The 21349-nt window shown below is 35.4% G+C and overlaps 1 protein-coding gene across 3 annotated transcripts in view; it reads left to right on the top strand.

Annotated features, from left to right (window-relative positions):
* The window catches only part of TLK1 (tousled like kinase 1), a 70889-nt gene that overhangs the window by 18838 nt on the left and 30702 nt on the right, over window positions 1-21349 (top strand). For all 3 annotated transcript variants that reach the window (XM_080622135.1, XM_080622134.1, XM_080622133.1), the window contains exons 2-7: window positions 7022-7140; window positions 10722-10793; window positions 16480-16555; window positions 18985-19031; window positions 19397-19483; window positions 20587-20676. In XM_080622135.1, the coding sequence (XP_080478261.1) occupies window positions 7027-7140; window positions 10722-10793; window positions 16480-16555; window positions 18985-19031; window positions 19397-19483; window positions 20587-20676 (486 nt within the window). In that variant the 5' untranslated portion in view covers window positions 7022-7026. The remainder of the gene's footprint in view (window positions 1-7021; window positions 7141-10721; window positions 10794-16479; window positions 16556-18984; window positions 19032-19396; window positions 19484-20586; window positions 20677-21349) is intronic.

The raw sequence follows: 21349 nt of genomic DNA, 5'->3' as shown, positions 1-21349 counted from the left end.
CTGGCCAGACAATTGAAATCCAAAAGCTGGCAGCACAGAGATGAAGTCTAATGATCATTACAATTTTTTTAGCGTTAAAGAATTGATTTCTGTTGTGGAATGATTTGCAGAAAATTACTTATCTATCCAGCGGCCAAAGTTATTTTTTTGTTTTAGATCAAGTTTCTGGACCATTGAACTGTTGGAAAAAGTGAAATAAACAATGTTCAAACGGCACTTTTAAAAAGTGAGCTGTGGTAGTAAAAAAACCCTCCAAAACTTAAACTTCCAAAAAGAAATAGACTGCATCTTGGAGAGGGAAGGGAGACAGGAAACATTTTCCTGTTCTTTGAGCACCAGGAGAATTAATGTTGAGTGGTAAAGTCCGGGTAACCCAACAACCTGTCTGAAATGCACTTCCTTATCAGCTCTTTAGTTCACAGGAAGTCGGTGAGAATTGTTGTGTTTGGGGTGTTTTATCTCCCCATCAAAAAACCTTATTTTCTCTATTTTGTATTTTAACAAGTTTGCATCCAACAATCATACAACTGTAATCAGCAGACACAGAAGTTTTATTTGTCAAAACTGTCTTGTGATGTTTATGTGGAAGTTGGTGCTTTTTTTCTTATAATTTGTTAGATTTGCCATAATTGTGCTTTTTTTAGGACAAAATTTGCCACTTACGTTGTTTTCCTCTCACTGATTTTATGTAGACAAAAGCCTGATCTGTATGCCTGCTAATTATCCGATTTTTCTCCTCCTTTCTTTTATCCTCCCCAGCCTCCAATAAGCAGTAGTAACCTTTAGCTTGTTGCATCTGTCTGCCCATTCTTTTGGACACAGTCTTTCTCATTTTAAGGGGATTAATTTGCGGATTAAAAACCTCTTTAGATTATTAAGAAAAGCATTTCAAGTTCACCTGCGCACCTTAGTGGTAGTCGTAGTGGTGGTTTGTTAGGAAATGGGGGTACCTAAATAGAGAATAGAACTTCAGTGAGAAATACTGGTTTTATACTTGGTTTTCTGTGTTGTGTGCTTCAGTGTCAGTGGCTCAAGTGCTGAGAAATGCTGCGTTTTCACTGTGCATGTAAAACTGCTCTTGATTAATTAAATTGTTTCTGTGCTTTCCTGACCCTGTGCTTAGATACGTATCTCATTAGGAATTTCTTATCACTTACGTAGCTACATAGTCACTTGAAGAAGTCGTTAATCCTCTTCATTGGAAAACCAGTGATTTTAAACATTTCTAAATGTTCAGGTTAAACTTTGTCATGGGTAATAGCAGTTTGTTGTTATTCTGTTAGGTATTTTGGAAGAGCTGGAACTCTGGTGTCCTTTAAGCTTTGGTTATGTAGCTGTTGTTAGGAGATAAATATAGTTCAGGGATTTTTTTTTTTTTTATTTGTTTGACTCTTAAGTCTCAGAGATTGTGTCTTGCTATCTGCCTTATTGACTGCTAGTTTAGGTTGAGTGGGACCTTCTCTACTGCTGAGTCTGCAGTACTGAATCCCTGGGGCCTTGGGATTGTGAGTCACAATGGTGATGCCCTTCAAAGCCTTCTGCTAAGGGCAGGTTGTGTTTTTACTGTTACCTTGGAATTTAAGTCTTTTCATATTTCTGCTGCTTGGCTTTATGCCATTGTATGAGCATCTCATCTTGTTTCCTTAGTACATTAGTAGTTTTTAAGCCTATTTCCAGGTGTGTTTTCTGTGATTCCCCAAAACATGCTGTGGAAGAAAGACTATTCAAGACATGGCTTAGCAACACAGGTCAGTTTTGGGGGTTGTTTGGGTTTTTTTGTTGTGTTTGGGTTTGTTCGGTTTGGTTTGGTTTTTTGTTGTTATTGATGTTTGGGGGTGTTTGTTGTGTGGTTTTGTTTGGTTGGGGGTTTTGTTTTGTTTTGTTTTGTTTTTTTTCCTTGGCTCAGTCTCACAATCTCACAGCCCAGATGTTCTAGTTTAAGTGGAACAGGTGTCATTTTTTCCAACTTAAAAATCAAGAAGTTTGGATCCACTCTGTAGAGTTTGTTGTCTTACTGTATTTTGATTTGTCATACTTTTTCACTTGATTAGACTTGTATGTTAGAGCTCTGTATGTTCCTTCACTGACAAATTGTTCTGCGTTGCTTTATTCCCCATTGGCTTTGTAAGGTACTGAAGCAAATATAAACTATAAGCTATAATAAATAGAAAGGCTTACTATTAATTGAAAGAAACCTTGATCAGCATGACAGTGACTTGCTAGAATTTACCTGACTACAAAATAGTTTGTTATTAAATAGTTTGGGTTTTTTTGGAAGCAGAAATGTTTGCTTAATTGCACTGTTTTCCTGGAGACTGAAAAAGTCCTTTCTCATTGGTTCTGCAATAAGGGAAGTTCAGACTTCCAGAAAGATGAGAGAGAAGAGTGAAGTTGAGTGCCTGATTTGATTGGTTTGTTTTTCTTTTTCCCGATGAGACAAGACACTAGCTCACTTAAAAGGAAATACATGTGGATGCAGAGGCAAGGTGCATCTTCATGTTCGTGAAAAAAAAAGAGAAGTAGTTGTGTGGACTTTTTTTTTTTTTTTGGGAGACTGAGTAAAGATTTTAGAATCTGTGTTTTTAGTAATTTTCTGTCGTCTGTTTTGCTTTTGATATTTTAAAGCTTTGGTTTTATCTGCTGTTAGTATGTTGGACATAATTCTCATACCATGCATGTTACCATAAAAGCTAAGTGCCCTCTATGAGCACATCAGGAAATTCTGATTACATTTGGACTATTGCTGAAGTGTCTTCTTCTATTCAGTAGTTTCTTCATGTTGAAGTATTTTGCTTTGGCATTAAAAGCTATATGCAAATAACTCTGTTAAAGAAATCAGACCAGACCAGTCTGCCTTTCACTTAAGTGATAGGTGGTTTGTGCTGGCCTTGCATTCAGGGAATGGGGGGGGCGTCAGTCAAATCCAGAGGGTTGTTCAAAGACAAATCTGGTTTCTCCATAATGAACTTTATCTTCATTGTAGCAAGCTGACAGTGTGTGAAGCTGTTGAGCTTTCTTCATCTCCAAGCTGTAATTGATTGCCAGATAACAAGAGTCCATTCAGGGTAATAAGAGGGTCAGAGATAAAGATTGAGTCTCGGAGCTTGATTCCATACGTAGTGGAAAAGAGAAATATGTCTTATCTGTCAGGCCTTTGTGTTTGGGTCTGTGATGCTGCTTGGTAGCCTAGCAGTGTTTTGGGATAGAGACTGTAGTAAATGTATATCTCAGAAGATCCAGTTTTAGGAGGTGAAGACTTGCAGTTGCAACTCACTGCTAAACTTTTTCTCCTAAAATGTCCATTTCACTCAGATATGAGTAAATATTTGGTTAAATAACTAGATCTTGTGCAAGTATTTGTGTATTTGGAGGTGTCAAGACCTGGGGTGCAGGTGTAGTTGCACTTTATTATTTTCTGGTCACCAGTTCTGAAAAATTCAAACTACAATGAAGAATCCTCTGATTCGGTACATCTCTGTTTTCCTAAGGTAAAGTACAGTATAATTGATTTTATACTGAACGCCATAAGAGAGCTTATAAACTGATTGTCTGAATTACAACTTTGACTTCTGACATAACCCATTGCTCAGCTTATCCTCAGAGGAGTTTGGAGTTCTTTTCTGTAGAGTTCTTGCAAAAAGTGTACTCTCCAGGACAAGAAATCTGTGTATTTTATACTAGTTTTTAGAGGAGAGGCTGTATGATTCTGAAAGATAAATTAATATGGAGGATACCACCAATCCCAAGAAATACAAGAGCTAGGTAGTGTTGGTAACTTTAAAAAAAAACCCAAAAACCTAGAACAAGCATTCCAAAATACGTAGTAGTTACAAGAAGTAAAGTAGTGGCGTGTTTTAGGGCTTTTCTCTGAGTTTTGGGTGGTAGTAGAAGGTTGAATGGCAGTGGATTGTAGCAGTGCCAGTCCTTCATTTAGCATCATTGTAAATACACTGAAGGTACCTGCAGAATGTGATTGTGTGTCTTTTGAGTTAGTGAGTTGGCTTTCAGGGGTAAGAATGAGCTTAGTTCATGTAAGTCTGGGTACATGTTCAGAACTGTAAGTTATGTTGATGTTATGGGCAGCAGGAGAATTTATAATGTTTGGTATTTAAAAAAAACTGATTTTTTATGTCCCTTACATGAAGTGGCTTAAAGCTCATGGTACCTTTAAGAGCAGGTAACTTGTGCTGAGAACTGCAGAATTGTACAGAACTTTGTATTCTTGAGAAAACAGCTGTGTGTCTGGGAGTGAATGGTGAATTAAATTACAGCATGAATGAGGAAGGCAGTTTAATAGATGTTCATAGGGTTTACTCTGTGTTGGAAGAAAGTTTGAATCCAGCTTTTCTGTCTTGTCCTTTAGATGACCAGAATGGAGGAGTGCATGTTGATTTTTGGTTCTGGATACTTAATACCAATAACCAAAACCAAATCAAAATAACCCCCCCAACCGTAATGACAAAAACCACTCCAGCAGAAATAATGAAGAGAATACAGTGTATTCATTAGCATGTGCGGGCTCTAAAATCTGAGAAAAAAAAAAAAAAAAAGATTGTATTTCATCTGTGCTGTGGAATACCCCTCTACCTCCTAAATTACAATTCTGACTTGTAAGGTAACTTGATGTGCCATCTATTCAGTACATGAGTATTTAGATACAGTATGTGGGACCTGCTGTAGCAATTTTACCCTGCAGCACTTTGAATGTGCCTTAGTTGTCCACGGTGGTTATTGCTTTCCAGTGTTTCATAAAATAAACAATATAGGATATGATAGTATCTGTTTCTGTAATATATGCGTGTTTCGTAATTGCTAGAATGTCAGTAATTTTAAGTAAGCTCTAAACTTTTGTGAGCAGTGACTGTCAAGTAGGCTAGTAAATCAAAATACTGCTTCATTAAACGGGTAGCTTTGGTAAACTAGAATAGGTTTCAGAGTGGCATACACTTAAACACTTTCACTGTTATGAAGCAAAACAATAATAATTTAAACTTGTGTGACAAATCTGATGTAATTAGTTTGTTAAGCTTTTTCAGAGGAATACTTTCCGGTTATAGATCACATTCATCCTAGGAAGAGTGTGCTGTACACATCTGTGCACAATGTGTAAATGTAAGAAGTATATTCTGTGCATATGAGAAGTGTACAATTTGGTTTTGAAACTCTTGGAAGCAGTACACAAGCATATTTTAGGAAGCAAGTGTTTAAAGAGGATTCCTGATTGTTCTGTGTTGTGCATAAACATAGTAAAACAGTTTTTACCCTGGAGAGCTTACAATTTAAAATATGTAGAAATTGGAGGGATTTTCACTAGGCAAGTTCAAAACCAGTGTTAACAACTGCTGATAATACACCAGCTGCAGTTTCAAAGTGGGTAAAATACGCATGCATTGCTGGAAAAGAGACCTCCAGCTCTGTATGTGGCCGCATTTGGGTAAACTTCCCTATCTCCAGAAACAAAATGTGGGGCCCTTGAACCACCACTTGTGGTTTGATTTTTTCGAAGGGAGGCTCTACCAACCAGACAGTATCGAATGTCTCCTCCTCAACCATTTTTCTCTTGGTGTGTGGTTTTCTTCCATGGGAGGAGGTCTGGGTACCAGGCTCTGCACTAAAGAAGCACTGACACCCCACTTGCCATCATCTGCTGACCCACAAGAACAAGGGCAACTTGAATTAGCCAAATGGTAGAGCCTGTGCTTTTCTTACCAGGAGAATTAGCTGCATGGCAAGGAGTGGCCAAAATGTATGATACTGAAAGGTCTAGTTCTTGAATGCTGTTTGATGAGATACTGAAGAGTTGTATAAAAATTTCTCATCTCTGTCACTGGTGATAATATTAGTGGCTGTGCTGATGCCTTGGGTGTCAGGATGCTTAGCTGATAAGTAGAAGTTCATGAAAAGTTTTCATGAAAATGAAATTCCAAAAATCTTTTTTCATAGCACTTTGAATATACATAGTTATTAATGTAATGTCCTTTTTTAACTGCTGTGTTGTCCTCTGGGACTGAGAAGCACAAACTTGCTAAGTTGTGTCTGAGTTGAAAAAGATAAGGCTGTATCACTTTATATGGTACTTGAGGGATATGCTGTGAAATAGTGCCGAAAGACTTTGGTATTAAATATCTTACTTAAAATAAAGCAACTGGAATGTTTCCAATTGAAGATAAACTGAATGTTCAAGTAGTTGAAAAGATAAAAACAAAGAATGCAGTTTGTGTAAATACGGAAGACTATTTGTCTGTATCATCTTTCAGACTCCTTAAACAGCCATAAGTGATTTAAATACAAATTAGAAAGCTGCACATCATGTTGCAGCCTACCCATGTAGGCTGAGCTTATCAGAAACTCCTTTTGTTCCTCCATTTCCTTCCATCTTCATTTCCCTGCCAGTGCCAGCCACACTGCTTTACCCTGTTTAGCAGGGCTCTGTCAGAGGCACCACCTGTGCGGGGATCTCTGTTACTCATGGCTCCTCTCATATTGCTGATCTTGCTCCTTGCTTGTCTGCCCTTCAAACCTCCATATAATCCTGCATTCCCTTGCATGTGTTGGGGACTGTGGTCTACCTTCTGATTTTCTTTTTTTTCCCCTATAATTCTTGTTTGTCGGTTATCAACATATCAATGTCTTACACAATTTTAATAGTATGGAAAACAAGGGAATTGCAGAATTGGGAGGGTTTATGCTGGAAACTGTTTTGCTCCTGTCAGCTAGTTTTTAATCTATAAATAATTTGCTGGTTGGCATATCGCACACCACAGACTCCATGTCTCTTACACGCCTCTAACACATTCTAGTTTTCACCAACATTGACAAGGCTATTCTGATACACAGAACTTCCCCCTAAATATCTGGAATTCATTGAGTGCATTCGTGATTAGGTAACAGATGGTGAATCGTTGTCACATTGAGAGTAGAAATCTTTTCTTTGCATAGGCTGGTGTTATGTTTGGCTTGTTTGCAAGATATTCCACTGCAAATGCTAGGGAATATAATTAATTTATTTATCTCTTTTTAGGAGCAATGGATGAACTTCATAGCCTGGACCCAAGAAGACAAGAATTGTTAGAGGCAAGATTTACAGGAGTAGTAAGTGGCAGCACTGGGAGTACTGGAAGTTGCAGTGTTGGAGCTAAAGTAAGTTCTAAGAGAAGTCTTCCAAATCTACCATCTTTGACATATGAATTTATCTCACACTGTCTCAGTTGCATATAGCACATGTGATTTATTTGCAAAAATATTGGGTTGGAAAGGAGTCTCAGGAAAGTCCTTGTTAGTTGGTTATGTTATTTTGAGATAGGATTGTTTATCCTGAACCTGTCTGTGTCATGGAGATTGAATTGTTCTGAAAACCACCAAAGAATAGGCTTATGCAGGCTCTTTTGTGGTTTTACTGTAGTGCACATGTGATCAGAGATGGAAGTTCTTCCTGGTACTTCAGTGGAGTTGTCTCTTCTGCAGATGGCCAGCTGTTTACAGTTCAGCTTGAAATAGACACAGCGAGTGTGATGTGACCTGTTTTTTAAGATTAAACTCATTTGAAGACTAATATATCTAGATTAACAAAGGGTTGGAACTACATGATCTTTAGGTCCTTTCCAACCCTAACTTTTCTATGATTCTGTGATCAAAGTACTTTTCAATTCCATTTCCAATGTGTTTGCAGTGTCCTCATAAAAACTTTAAGTATTTTACTCAAACTTGGTTAGTATTTTTCACTTCTTATTCCACATTTTAATTAGCAGTGTAGACCAGAGAACAAAATACTGCCTGATAGCAGAAGTTGATGAAATTTCTGGAGACATGTGATGTATTGATGACTATTAACAAACTGTAAAGGGTTGAAATTGGTGCAGAGTAATCTTGGATCTTATCTTCTTAATTTGTTTTTGGGAGTGACAGCAAGTTAACTGTCACAAAGCTGTAAAGTGGATGACAGATCACTTACTTCTGTTACTACCATTTTAACCAAGAAGTGAGGTAATTGTTCAGGGGAAGGAATCAGGTTGGATTGACACAATGTAGTTGATGCACTGTTTTTTTCTCTTGTTAATTGCCTTCTAATTATGACTGCAAAAATATATACTAGCCATATCTTGTGATTAAAATTAGATAAAGGCAAATCTTGGATTCTCTAGTACTACTTACTCCCCTAATTTTTCAGCTCATTATAAATGTTCAGGTAAATGCTCGTAATTCGGATGACCACTTGTCCTTTTTCATTGCTAGCTCTGTACCTTCTTTTAACTTCGTTTAACTTCATTTAACCAGTGTATTTGTAAACACTTGCATTAGTTTTTGATACACTTGCCTTGGTTCCTTGCCTGATTGCCAGTCTTTCTACTGCATATGTGTAATCTGTCTACTGTTATGTGTGTAATGTAATGTAATGTATGTATGTAATCTGTCTACTGCTATGTATGTAATACATTTTCCCTACAAGTAATCATCAAGTTTTATCCCCTCTTAAGTTGCTGCTTACCATTTCCATAAATGCATTCAAGTTTGGGTTTTTTTTTTGTTGTTGTTATTGTCTGTTGTTCAGCTAATTTCACTTTCAGACAGAGTGCATTCCACTTCCAGGTTTTTGATTTGTTCATCCAAATTAGCCATAAAAAAAATTAAACCAACTGATTTCCTTTTTGACTCTACCATGTAAAATATGAATTTCTTGTCCCTGGCATGTTCCAAGGTCTGTTTGAAGAGATAATTTTATCTCATCCAGTTGGTTTCCAAATGGATAGAAGGATAAAGTTTTTGGTTTTTTTTTAATATTGCCAAAAGGTTTGATAACTGTTTGCAGAAGATACTATTACCACTCTCTTCTGGTTGATGCAGATACTTACCTAAGACATTGTTCTCATCTTTGGCCAGAAATATTCCACAAATGATCTTCAGTATATAGTGCAATATCTCTTCTTTTTGCCCTTTTTTTTTTTTGTGTGGTTTTGTTTTTTTTTTTTTTAGTTTTGGGAGGCAGAGGGTCAGAGGGGAATACCAATATCTAGTCGGGTTATTTATCCCACCATCAGTAAAATGGCAATATCAGATTTGTATCTGTCTTATTTCTGCCCATTCAGAGTATCCAAGCAGATAATATTAAGTGTAGTAGAAGGTCTGGGCTGTGTTTGGAATATGCCTTCCCCTCCCTCCCCTCACCCTTATTTTTTGTTCTTCCTTAATACAGTCTTTAGTCTTGGTGGGAACTGTTGATAGAGGCTTGTCTGATTTTTATTAAGAAAACCTGATAAAACCTTTTTGATCTGATGTACAAAGGTAACTGGGAAAATGTGATGTATAAATATGATCTCCATTTGTCTGCTTTCACTTTGAAGGAAAAATGAGAAAAAATCCTCTTCACATGCCTATCCAAATCCACACGTACCAAATTCTCATTTTCCTAGTGCAGCAACACAATACAGAGATTGCAGCTGCACTTACTGATTATTTTTTGAAACATTCCAGGTCATTATTTTTCTGGTAATTAAATTGAGATGTATTTTTATTTATTTGGGCTACTATTTTGAAAGCCTGCCTGTGTCTACTGTTTTGCTGAAGAGTTTTCAAATCGTTGAGGGTGGAAAAAAAAGAAAATAATCTTCAAGCTTTTGCAGTAAGCAAGAGTGGAAAAATGTATATGGGTTACTGAGATTGTTTATCTGATTCATATCACCAGATACTCAGACATTACAAGGAAGAACTACAAATAGGCTTTTTTATAATAGCAACTGCCTGTGGGGAAGAACACATGAAGAAATTTTGTGGGTTTAGTTAACATTTCTCCAGAAATTTCAGTTCAGAGATGGTCTAGTTGTTCAGAAGGTGTCACACGTTAGTATTGTCTTGCAAACTGATGCAGAGGTAGAATGTAATGCTTTGAAGCAAGCTGAGTATTTGCCTTGGAAGTAGTTGTTTCACTTCAGAGTATTTGCTCTGCCTTCCTATATGGAGGAGAATAATCCAGTCACATAAGGTTTTTGGTTTTCTTTTAATAAAAAGAAGCTCAACTGATGTTGGCATTTTTGTTATATGAACGTGGAACAGACTCTTTCAGTAAAATGTCCTTGTTGCCATTCTGTGTTCAAAAGATCTCAGCATTAGAAAATTTCTAATTTAGAAGTAATGTGACTTGAGACTATTCCACAGTTTCTTCTCCCCTTTCCTCCAGTCTAAATTTATTACTTTAGGGGAAATTATTTGTTTAAAGAATGTAGAAGAATATTGTCAACATTTATTTTCTGTTATTGAATGGATTTAAAAAAACGTAAATCTTTGCAGCAGCCTACTATCTGTCTTGGAGGAAATTAAACCCTCTTTTTCTTCGGAAAACGATGAAAAATGATTTTTTTTCGTAGTCTCCAGCACCTTCAGCAGTATTGGCTTTTTAAGCTTGTTCTGTGGAATCATTTGGTAGGATTTTTCATTGGATGTTTTGCTATTCCCAAATAAGACTGAAGTGGTTGTGACTGTTCCTGGGGTTTTACTTGGCTTAAAAGCAATTGAAATACAGAATTTGCTGTGCCCTGTCAAAACATCCACCTGTCAAACTCTTCATCCTCCTTGCAAGTCCCAAATGTTCTATAGTTAATAGATGATTATTTTTCTCTTGTAAGCATGACAGTTTATTACTGTTACTTGTTATAACTATGAATAATGTTAGTGGATTAGCTGCTCTGTAAATCTGCATTAAATATTCCATATTTTATTTGTCTTGGCAGGCTTCAACAAATAACGAAAGTTCAAACCACAGTTTTGGAAGCTTGGGATCTTTAAGTGATAAAGAATCAGAGGTAAGTATATGGGGGCCATTTTTTATTACTGAAGAATTTTAGTGCTGCAAGTAATAATTTTATATTCCACTTTATTGTATATAGAAGCTTTTAAAGTAAAATTCAAAATATGCAGCTAGATAAGAAAAAGCATACACTACTAAAAGATAACCATCTCTCGGAGGAGGAGAAATTACTTCATAAAAGTTTCTTTTGATTTTTTGGTCAGGAAACTAGGTGCTTCTGCTTCTTTATTATCCACTTAGTCATGTTGTAATGATACATACAGCTTTTGGAGAGTTTTTTTGGACAGTTTGCTGTCTTTTGTTTAGTAAGTAACAAGATTTTTATCAGCACAGATAAAGTTCACTTAGTCATTTGCTGCATCTTTGAAAATACTCTAGAAACTAGTTTGCTATGTTTTCTTAAAAAATACGGATTTACTCTAAGTGCAGCCAGTAGCTATCATCTGCATTTGTAAAAGCTGCAGTTGTCACTGTGTGTTCTCTTACCTAGTACCACTTCAGAATCCAAAAAAGGATTCATACTGTTATTAGGCTTTAATGTGAAGAGTGAAGATTTCCCTGGAGCAGAAGATTTGCCTCTTAGTGACCAGCATTAATATAGGTACTCTAATGGCAGCTCTTAAAATTCACCTGTTTTGGAATCAGTGAGTCCTTGACAATTTTGCCTGTGCACGTCACAGGTTGCATCAATAAGATTATACCCATTGTAATCAGGAGCGCATTTTTAGCCAAGGCTAGACCTGTGTTTGAGCATGTGTCATGCCAGAGGGAATGTTGTTTGGAATGTGTTTTCAACGTTATTTTCACATGTTAAAGCTTTATTTGGGGGCCTAATTGTTCATTCACTTAGTCAGTATGACACACTGTCTGATATTTGCTTTTACACTGGGCTGACTAGCAAGTGAATTTAGCTTATTCCTAATACCAATATCTTACAAAGAATTGTGTGATTTCATGTTTTTCTCTTTGAAAAAGGCTCTACTATGGTTTTTTTTCCTTTGTCTTTCTCAGCTGGATTTTCCTTTCAATTGTATATAGACTATTTTCTTAACCTAAAGAGTCTGCCTGTTGCTTTTCTTTGTGGCTTTTCCTAGAAATACTTTCCCTAGTGTTGCAGTAAGGCAGTTCTGGTGTAGAGTGGTAATGGAAATGTGCTGCAGTAGCCTGAAGGTTACAGTGCATTATTGCAATTACTTGACAGAATAACATGTCTGTGAGTAGTCAAGTGATCTCAGAACACTGACTTTATGTGTAATAACTTTTTTGGTGTAGAAAAATATTATTTTACGGTTGTATAAATGAGATACGGAGGCAAGGTTTTTCCAAGGCATGTAAGTTTGACAGTTCGATGCCTATCTTTGGTGTTTTAACCTCAAGCAGTGCTTCTGAGTAGGGATAGTTGGGTTTATTTTCTTTTTAAATGTTCTACAATTTGGATTCTAAAATAGAAGTAGACTTTTTCTTAGAAAAGTCCCTGCACACGTAGATTTCCAGTGCTCCATTGCTCTGTGCTTCAGATGTCTTCTGTTTTCTGAAAGATGTTTTTTTTTTTCTTCATTTTCTGTTAATGACATTGAACAATGAAATACGATTTCTTCACCCATGTTCAGAAGTTGTCAGTTGTCACTTCAAATGCAGTTGTAATACCAAACATGTTAATAAGTTTTTACAGTTTTGTTCTTAAAATAGTATCTGGTTAGTACTTATATACTGTAATCTCATAAAAGCACACTTTAGTTCTCAATATTGCAAACTAGTTGTGAGATTTTTTTGAGGGGGGTGGTGCTGGTCAAGGTTTTGGGGTTTTTTTGTTGTTTGTTGGGTTTTTTAATGCTGTGACAATGAAGGTTTCATCATAATAGGGAATTCCTCTTGTGGATGGTAGCGTAGAAATACAAAGACACGTATGGGAAGCAGAGAACTGTTTTATCACAATAAATTTTGGGAGAAAAAAGAAGAAATGCACATCTCGGAATAATTGAAATTAATTTCTAGCAAGAATGTCAGTTTCTGATCAAATTGTAATGGTACATCCATGTCACCGTTCTGTGCTTTCATCACTAAGCAACACATTAAAAGAAAAAGTCTCACAGTTTTCAAAACAAGGCAGGCTTCACACATACAACATACACACCCTTTTTGTTTCTGGTGTGAATTTTTCCTTTTCTTACTTTTTGCACATGGGTTTGTAGGAAATACACCTCTCTTGTTCTGTCTGATGGATGTATGAAGAGGGGCAACTTATCTGTGTAATAGTTTTAGTTGAGATACTTCACAGAGGTAAACCTTGATCTGCAAAATATCTTCAACCAGGCTTTATTCTGAATTCAGTTCAGCATTGTGAGCTGGATGTTTGATATTAATATCCAGACCTATATTTCAGTTTCTTTTTAAAGGTATACTTTATTTTTATTTTATTAAATGCTTTATTTTATTAAATGCTTTATTGCTGTGGGACATAGGTCTTAATTTGAGTGTATATTAGCTATTTGTAGTGAAGATAAATCTTAAATTGGCTTCCTTGGGTTGTGAACAAGTGTTTCTAGTAGTCTTCTGATATTCTGGCTGTCCTCACCATCCCTCATTAAGTAGATTACTCTTCCCTGTTTTGGTTACAAATACATTATTTGTTTATAACTAGTGTTTTCTGTTCCCCATAGATAATGAATTATGTAAAGGAGGACAGCTTGGTTTGTCCAGTTTGATTAGTTATATAAATGTTTCACTCTGCTCTCTAGTAGTTGCTGTTTAGTTGCTGTGGTTCCCAATAATACAGAATGCTCATAAATGTCATTTCAGAAGTAACTAAAGTTTTGATCTAATTAGAATTTATAATGCATTGCAGAGGAAAACAGTGCTGCTGCATTTATTTGCTGTAGTTGTGAAGCCGGGGGGGGGTAGGATTTATAAGAAAATAATTGTGGAAAACTGTCAACTCATTCATTATGCATACAAAAAATACTAACAACAAAATAATAACAATCATACTGTAGACTTAAGTTTTAAGAGGAAAACCAATGTATTTTATTACACATTAATTTCTTTTTTCCTCCACAAAATTAAATTCCTGAGTTATGTTGTTACCAGTTCTACAATAATGGTGGAAAATATGTAACTATACATAAAATACATTAAAAATACTTACCTTAGGTGGGGTTTTTTTAAAGAGGATTAACTATTTGAGAATTGGTTCTTAGAAACATTTATTTTATAAAAGAGAATGTGGGAAGCCAAGATTTAAAACTGTAAATGTGAAGAGAGGACTCAGGGAAGCACATTCAAATTGAAAGGTAAACTAGGATCAAGACCTTGATCTATGGGGCTGTGGTAGTGGGCCAAGGTGTGAGTAACTAACGTAGCTTTGCAATCTAATTTTGGATAACTTCAAAACTAGTTGTCTTGCTTGTGAAGTAGTGCTGTTTTAATCTAAATCTTGGCTATATGTAAATCCTTCTAAAGTAACTGAAAGCAGCTTCAGTCTTCATTTTTCAGGATACGCTTCAGCCCCATTAGTCTTCAGTTTCTTGTAATTCATATGATTTCATTCATTAGAAGACATTTTGGAGAACATATTCTAGTGATGTAAGCTGTACATTACCATGTGAATTTTGTAATTGGAAAAGGTGAACGTGACCTTGTTGGATAACCTCCTTACTGACCTGATTAGTGTGCTGATACTTTTTAGTTTGGAAGGTTAAATTAAACACTGAAAGAAATCAGAAGAGCTTAAGGAAATAGACACTTATGAGTTACTTGAGCTTCAGTTTTAAAACTATTAACCTTTTTAAATATCTTTTTTTAAATACAAGACATCAGTCACTGCAGTTCAAAACTATTTTTGGTGAGGGAAATCTTAAATGTTTAGTCATTAATTGGCTTTTAAACAGTTTTTTTGCTTGGTATAGTAGGCAAAACTGACTACAGTAGAATGATAACTGCAGAATTGAAAGCTGGAAAACAAAATAACATGAAAATGTTAGGTTAAATAGTTTCAATTTATTTTTGTGGAAAGATAGCTTGATGTCACTTGTTTACCTGGCAGTAATTGCAAGTAATTAAAGTAATATTTCTAAGCTATGCTTTCTGCTTTTAGAATTATGCAGTCTGAGGATAAGGTCATTTCCAGAAGTCTGTGTTGTACAGTTTGTTAATGTAAAAAGCAAACTGTAAAAGGTGCAGATTTTGGTTGGAAGAGTTTATTTAAGATACAATGTATTTAATTTGAATTTCAGTTGCAGCCTGAAATGCAACAGCTACAATTGCGAAACTTCCAAAAATATTTTTACGAAGCTATCCACAGAGCTAAAACTTCTAAAAAAAAGACATGGTATAAATAAGAAAGACCTTTCTGTCCTGACTGTTCTTTTATAGACTGATAATTTTCTATGGATCACTGGTAACTTAAAGTAGTTCTTTGCCAAAATAAATATTTTAGGATATTATTAGTAAAATTATATTTGAGAGTATCCACATGAAGATTTGGAAACTGAAACATAACTTGAAATGCCTTTAGGGATGGGTTGAAATTTGATTTTTGGTATCATTTGCTGTGTTGAGAAAGGGTACTTTGAGTGCAAAGTGACAAATACAGCGAAATAATAAAATGATGATATCAAAAAAAAAAGTTAAGCATCTTATCACTGATTTCAAATTTAGTCAAAAATATTAGGGATCATTGATTTCTTGATTGTAGAACAGAGTACGTATAATGGCTTCCGTGCTTTCACCAGTTTCTGTTATGAGGCTGCTTAGAGGCTGAATACGCACACAGCTGCAGTATCTTTTCCTTGAACCAAAGCAGCTTGTAGAATTTAACTTACACTGGAGAGACAAGTGGTTTGAATCCTCAGATCAAGGGAAAGCAAATATAATTTAGCGATGCTTCTGATCACAGCCCTTTCTTGTTATCTGTGTTGTACATGCAGACTGTAGTTTTTAGGCAATTATATATAATATTTCTGGATTAAAAACTTCACAGATCTGGATTTTTTCACTTATCACTGATGCTATTTTTTGACCTTCTTGAGATACAAATATAAGGCAGTGGAGATGGCGAGACTTTCCAAGTGGATACTTGGAAATAATAATTGGAAATATAATTTTGAGAAATTGCCTTTTTTTTTTTTTTTTTAATCCTAAGCAGATTCTAGAAATCTGTCTGCAGTTTATTTTAGTTTGGACATGACTCCTGCACTTGTGAAAATGCATAACATTATTGGCTTCCTATCAAAGCACTAGAACTTTGTTTTTACAGCATGACGAAATGTAGAAAACACCGTTATCATGAATCAGCTTATTTCCCTACGTATTGAGCTTTAAAACACCCAGAAACAAAGATACAAAGATATTGGTAAAATGTAGCTGTGGTGAAACCAAATTGGGTGTTCTTAAACCCCAGAATGGATGAAAAGGTAGAATTACTTAACAATTAATATGTAGAATTGCCTCTGGGAAATTACTTAAGAATTATTTCTCACTTTCTTAAGTATCTTTTCTAGCTTGTATTTATCTGATTGACCAAGGATCATATTATCTGCTTCAAGGATGATCTGAAATTACATCCCTGCTGAATTGTGAAATCTCGCTTTATAAATGAGGATTTACATTTATTTCACAATAATATAGCAATAAAATAAATAAATAGAGCTGCTGTTGGATCATGTTCTTTTTGTTGCTTGTAGACTCCAGAGAAGAAACAGTCAGAACCTTCCAGAGGAAGAAAAAGAAAAGCAGACACTCAGAGTGAAAGCAGCCAAGGTAAACTAAAATCTAAATTAATTAAATAGTTACTACATGTATTTAGTCAATGTATTTTAGGGTTTTGGAAGTTGAATTACGTATCCTCTCCCCTCTGCCCTCATTTGTCACTAGAAGGCATGGGCAAGTAAAACCTGAACTGGGCTGATGATTACCTTTAAGAATTGTGCACTAATACATGTGCAACTTGCAGCTATGATGCAACTCAGTACACCTTTTAAGAACTGTAGTAGCTCTTCTCATCCAAAATCTTTGTGGTTTGTATTTCTTTTCAGTAAATGAGGTAAGGGGGAAAGGGAATTGTGGATTATAATAACTGATTGCTTGTTTTTCAGGTATATTTAAAAATCTAATCTTATTCTTTCTTTTCTATGGATTATTGTACAGGGTAGTTGTCTAAAGGGTTGGGGAAATCAGGATGAGATTGATTTCTGTTTTCATATTTACAAAGCATAGTTTCTGTCAATTCTCTCTTTGATATGACTTTTGGGTAAGGAATGGTGTAAATTTAACCTCAAAAGAAAAAATTCATCAAAAGAGGAGAGGAAATAGTTTTGATAACATCTGTATTAGCTTTTTTTGGTTTCTAACAGATCTAGGAAATGTCACTTCAGATATGTATCAATGGGCTCCATATCTGGAAGTCTTCATGATGCAACATGCTATTAGTAGAAGAATTATGTAGTTTGACTAAAATTAATTTCTTTTTAAGTGTTGCTTCAGAGACCTCCTTTGTTTGAAGAACTTGAATGAAATTTCCTACTGCCATTGTTCTAGAAGCTTATCCTTCCTGCTACCAATGAAAGTTGAAATTAGAGATGATAGAAATTTTAGGAACTTTCTGTCATAGACATTATAATAATGTCTTATAATTGCTATTTTACTGTCAGCCGCAGTGAAACTGAATAATCTGCATAGTGGTATTCTCAAGGAGCTAGCCTAGGAAACTGCAGCATATTGGAGTGGTACATACAGTACAGTGGAAGCACAGCTAATACCACTATTGTTCTTTTTTTCAAGAGATCTCTCTTTTATATTGCATACCTAGGATTTTGACTTTGTGATATGCAAAATAAGCCATAAAAGTATCATTTACAACACAGAGGTAATTGGGAAGTAATTGGCTGTGCCAAAATATTTTTATATATTTCTTCAGTGTGGAGTTCTGTAACATGATATAGAATAGATTTTTCTATACTAAAAGGGAATGCAGTCTTCATTTATCTGGGTGAAAGCAAATTTTAATTTGATGAAGTGATGTGCGAGAATTAAGTGTGAAGACAGAAATGCAGAATTACAGGGTAGGTAAAGAACTGGCAATATGAACACTAACTGGGCAACTCCGGGAGGAGTCAGGTGTGTGCTGTTCTGGGCGTTTGAATTGTTTACCTAAATATTTCTATTAAAAGTCTTGACACAAAATGGGCTGCCAAATATTTCTGTTTCTTCATGATATTTCTTAGTGACACAAAGCAGCAGTGCCAGCATACTGGACTAGAAAGAATTCTTTACAGCTGAAACAACGGAAGTGTTTCGAAATCTTTCCTAATAGTCCAAAGTTACTTTTTTGGACCTATGTGTAATGATTTAATTCATCAAAACAATTTTTTTCTATAAAGGAAAAAGCTTTGAACAATAGTCTGTATCTCCTAAGAAGTAGTCTGACCTATACAACAGGCAAATACAGCGTTACGATTTATCAGTCATCTTAGGGCCAAATAGATGAAAGAATTTAGGCCACTGGGTAAAAGCATTGATGTAGTCTCTGGAATGCCACGTATAGGTCAGGTCCTCACATTCAAAAAAGATTAATTCACATTGATGCTCCTCAAGTCTCAATACTGATTAAGATAAAAGAAATTCTACTCTCTCATTCTGCTCTATTTATCTCCCAAGTTAACCCTGAGAGTTAATCAATTCATGATGAGGTTGGGGGGAATATAAATACCTGTCATCCTCCATGCCTTCACTGTTACTGGCACTTGGGCTGGACATCTGGGCACAGTGACTCACCTGGATCATATAATGTTGGTAAACTTGGATAATTTGGTATTTTGGAAGTTAATGAACTTTGAGATAGTACTTAAAAAGGGAAAGGACTTGAAGCTAAAGGTTTGATCTGTAGGATGAGAGATGAGTTTCCTGTTATCTAGAAGAGGTCCAAGCTTACTGTTAAGTCTGCGCTAATCTGGTTTAGGAATTGAAGTGTGACTTAATTTCTGATTCCTCAATTAATGGAATACGCAAATATCTTTGTTGTGGGAAATTGCTTAATTATCTACATAAGGAGATCAAATAGTAACACGTCAAAGAAAACCAACTAACAAGTGGTAAGACTTGCCATAATTACTATATAGGTAAAAATGTAAGACACATCTATAAGTAATTTATTTAATCAATTCTAACATGCATTAACATATTTTTTTCAGGAAAGAATATTGGGGGACGTGGTCACAAGATTAGCGACTATTTTGAGGTAAGGCTTTTGTGTGTTTGTAAAACTCACTTGAGCTTTAAAATGTACTTTTAGCACTTTTTTTATGTTAAAAGGATTTCTGTTTGCAATGGACAGGCCTCTTGAGAGAATACTTTTTTTTCTTTATGTATGTTTGCGAGTATTAAACATTAAAGTAGAAATGCACTGTCTCTTGGTGCAACCTGAGCTAAAATACAAAAAACATTTTCTTTCATGCTTTTCTTTAAATAGCCAGATACTACACTACTAAAGTAGTACAATCTGATTTACAAATCTTGTGTACACGTGAGCCGTATCATTCAATAGATGTTTAATGTATTTTGATAATAAGATTGACTAATTGGAGGGCCCCATCTTCTCTACAGTACCAAGGTGGAAACGGCTCTAGTCCAGTGCGAGGCGTACCTCCTGCAATCCGATCTCCTCAGAATTCACATTCCGCTCCTTCTTCTGTAAGTTTGTGAACTTCATAACTGCTGGAGAAACTTTTGTACTCTAAAAGTAGCATAATTGAAAATAATTATATTCAAGGGAAGAGTTCTGAAAGTAAGGAATCTGGGAAGATGTTCATTATTTCAACAGGGGAAAAAAAGGATCAAATTAAATATTAAAACTTAAATTTTCTGTTAATGCCAAGACTTTCTTTCTAAAACATCATTTTTAAATTCAAAGTAATTGTATAAAATGTTGAATAAATGTTAAAATGTTTTAATGATACCTATTTAGAAACTTCATACAAAGGGGAGGATTTTTGTTACTTATGAATAAACTGGACCCCTAACTTGAGACTTTAAAAGCTCAGGTTTTGATAAATTGTAAGTTTTTTAGTAATTGGCACCTGATTTGCCTGTATCCTTTTAAACTTCTCTTTGCTTTTCATGCTAATTAGTTTTTCTTCCTCATATGCACAATTGCAGTGTTATGCATATCCACATGTGATTCTAAATTGCCAAACAGATTCTGCCAGTTACAGAAGGGATTTGTTTTCTCTGCTGGTAGACCTCAGCTTTTGTTCCATATACTTTCAACTTAAGGCATCTTCTTATTCTTGCTAGCAGGATGGAGTGTAATACAGAATGTAGAATTTGGCTTGAAGACCGTCTTGTTCACACAAACTGGTGGATTTTAGAAAGTTTCATTAACAGGATTTGTGTTCTCATCAACACTAGCTTCCCCTTTGTGGTTCTCCCATGGAAAATAATCACTCCAAAAATAGCTTGCATTATTTTTGAGTTGTGAAAGCTTAGAATCAGTAAAATAAGTCTGTGTAAGTCTGACATCACCTTATGTTAGTCTTGTGTTGTCTTAAATCTTTCAATCTGTTTCCCAAAAGTGACAATCCTTAGTTTTCTCAGAGAATATATTGCATCCTTTCTAAACTACAAGTGATGTATTACAACATAGTGATAGCTCTCTGTGCAGTACTCCAAGTAGTATTTTCTTTAATAAGGATACCTTATTTCTGTATCTGATTTTCCTGCCACGAGCTGTAAACAAGGCTGTGTTCATAATTATTACAATTGTATCTAAAATACTTTGTTTTCATATATTCCAGGTTCGACAGAATAGTCCTTCTCCTACTTCATTAGCTTTTGGGGACCACCCTATCACACAACCAAAGCAGTTATCTTTTAAAATTACTCAGGTAACTATGTTTGAGTAGAGCTGTCCTGTATCACTTCAGACTGTGGGGAAAAAACATTTGTCAACTTCTTCTGAACTCTTAAAGGCTTTCAAAAGCTTTGCTTTTTACAGTCCACCAAAGCATTTCTCTGTTAAGTTCAGCAGCTCATAATTTAAATCTCTCTGATTAGTTTTGTATTCTGCGCTTGCTCTGCTGCCAGTGTTGCGCTCCACGAATAGTTAGATGACCATGTCATTGGTAGGCTCTTACTCAAGCGTTGTGTGATTTTAGAAGTGGAGGCTGCTCTTTCAGGCAGTATTTGAAATGACAGCTGCTGTTGTCATATTGCATTTAAAGTATGACATTGAAGAAGAAAAATGAGTTGCTTATCAGAATGATCAAGATATAGTTCTGTCATGAGTTTTAAAAGCCAAAAGCAACTGTTTTATCCTCTCTGTCATTTAAGACATGATCTGGTCTATCTTTCACAAGTTAGTCAGAAAAGTCTACCTCACATGTTGACCAAATAGAGAGAATTTAAAGCAATTAGCTGACATTTACATTCGTGCCCTGTTTTATATGCTTTTTTGTGAGCAATAACTTTTCCATTAGTGGTGAAATCTTTTAACACCGTTAGTGGTTTGTCTTGACAGTTCACAGTCATACTCATGAAGAGGGAAAGCAGTTTTGATTA

Source organism: Psittacula echo (genome assembly GCF_963264785.1).
Source record: "Psittacula echo genome assembly, chromosome: 6".
Lineage (NCBI taxonomy): Eukaryota > Metazoa > Chordata > Aves > Psittaciformes > Psittacidae > Psittacula > Psittacula echo.
Note: the sequence above shows the minus strand (reverse complement) of the source record. Positions and strands in the feature narration are given on the sequence as shown.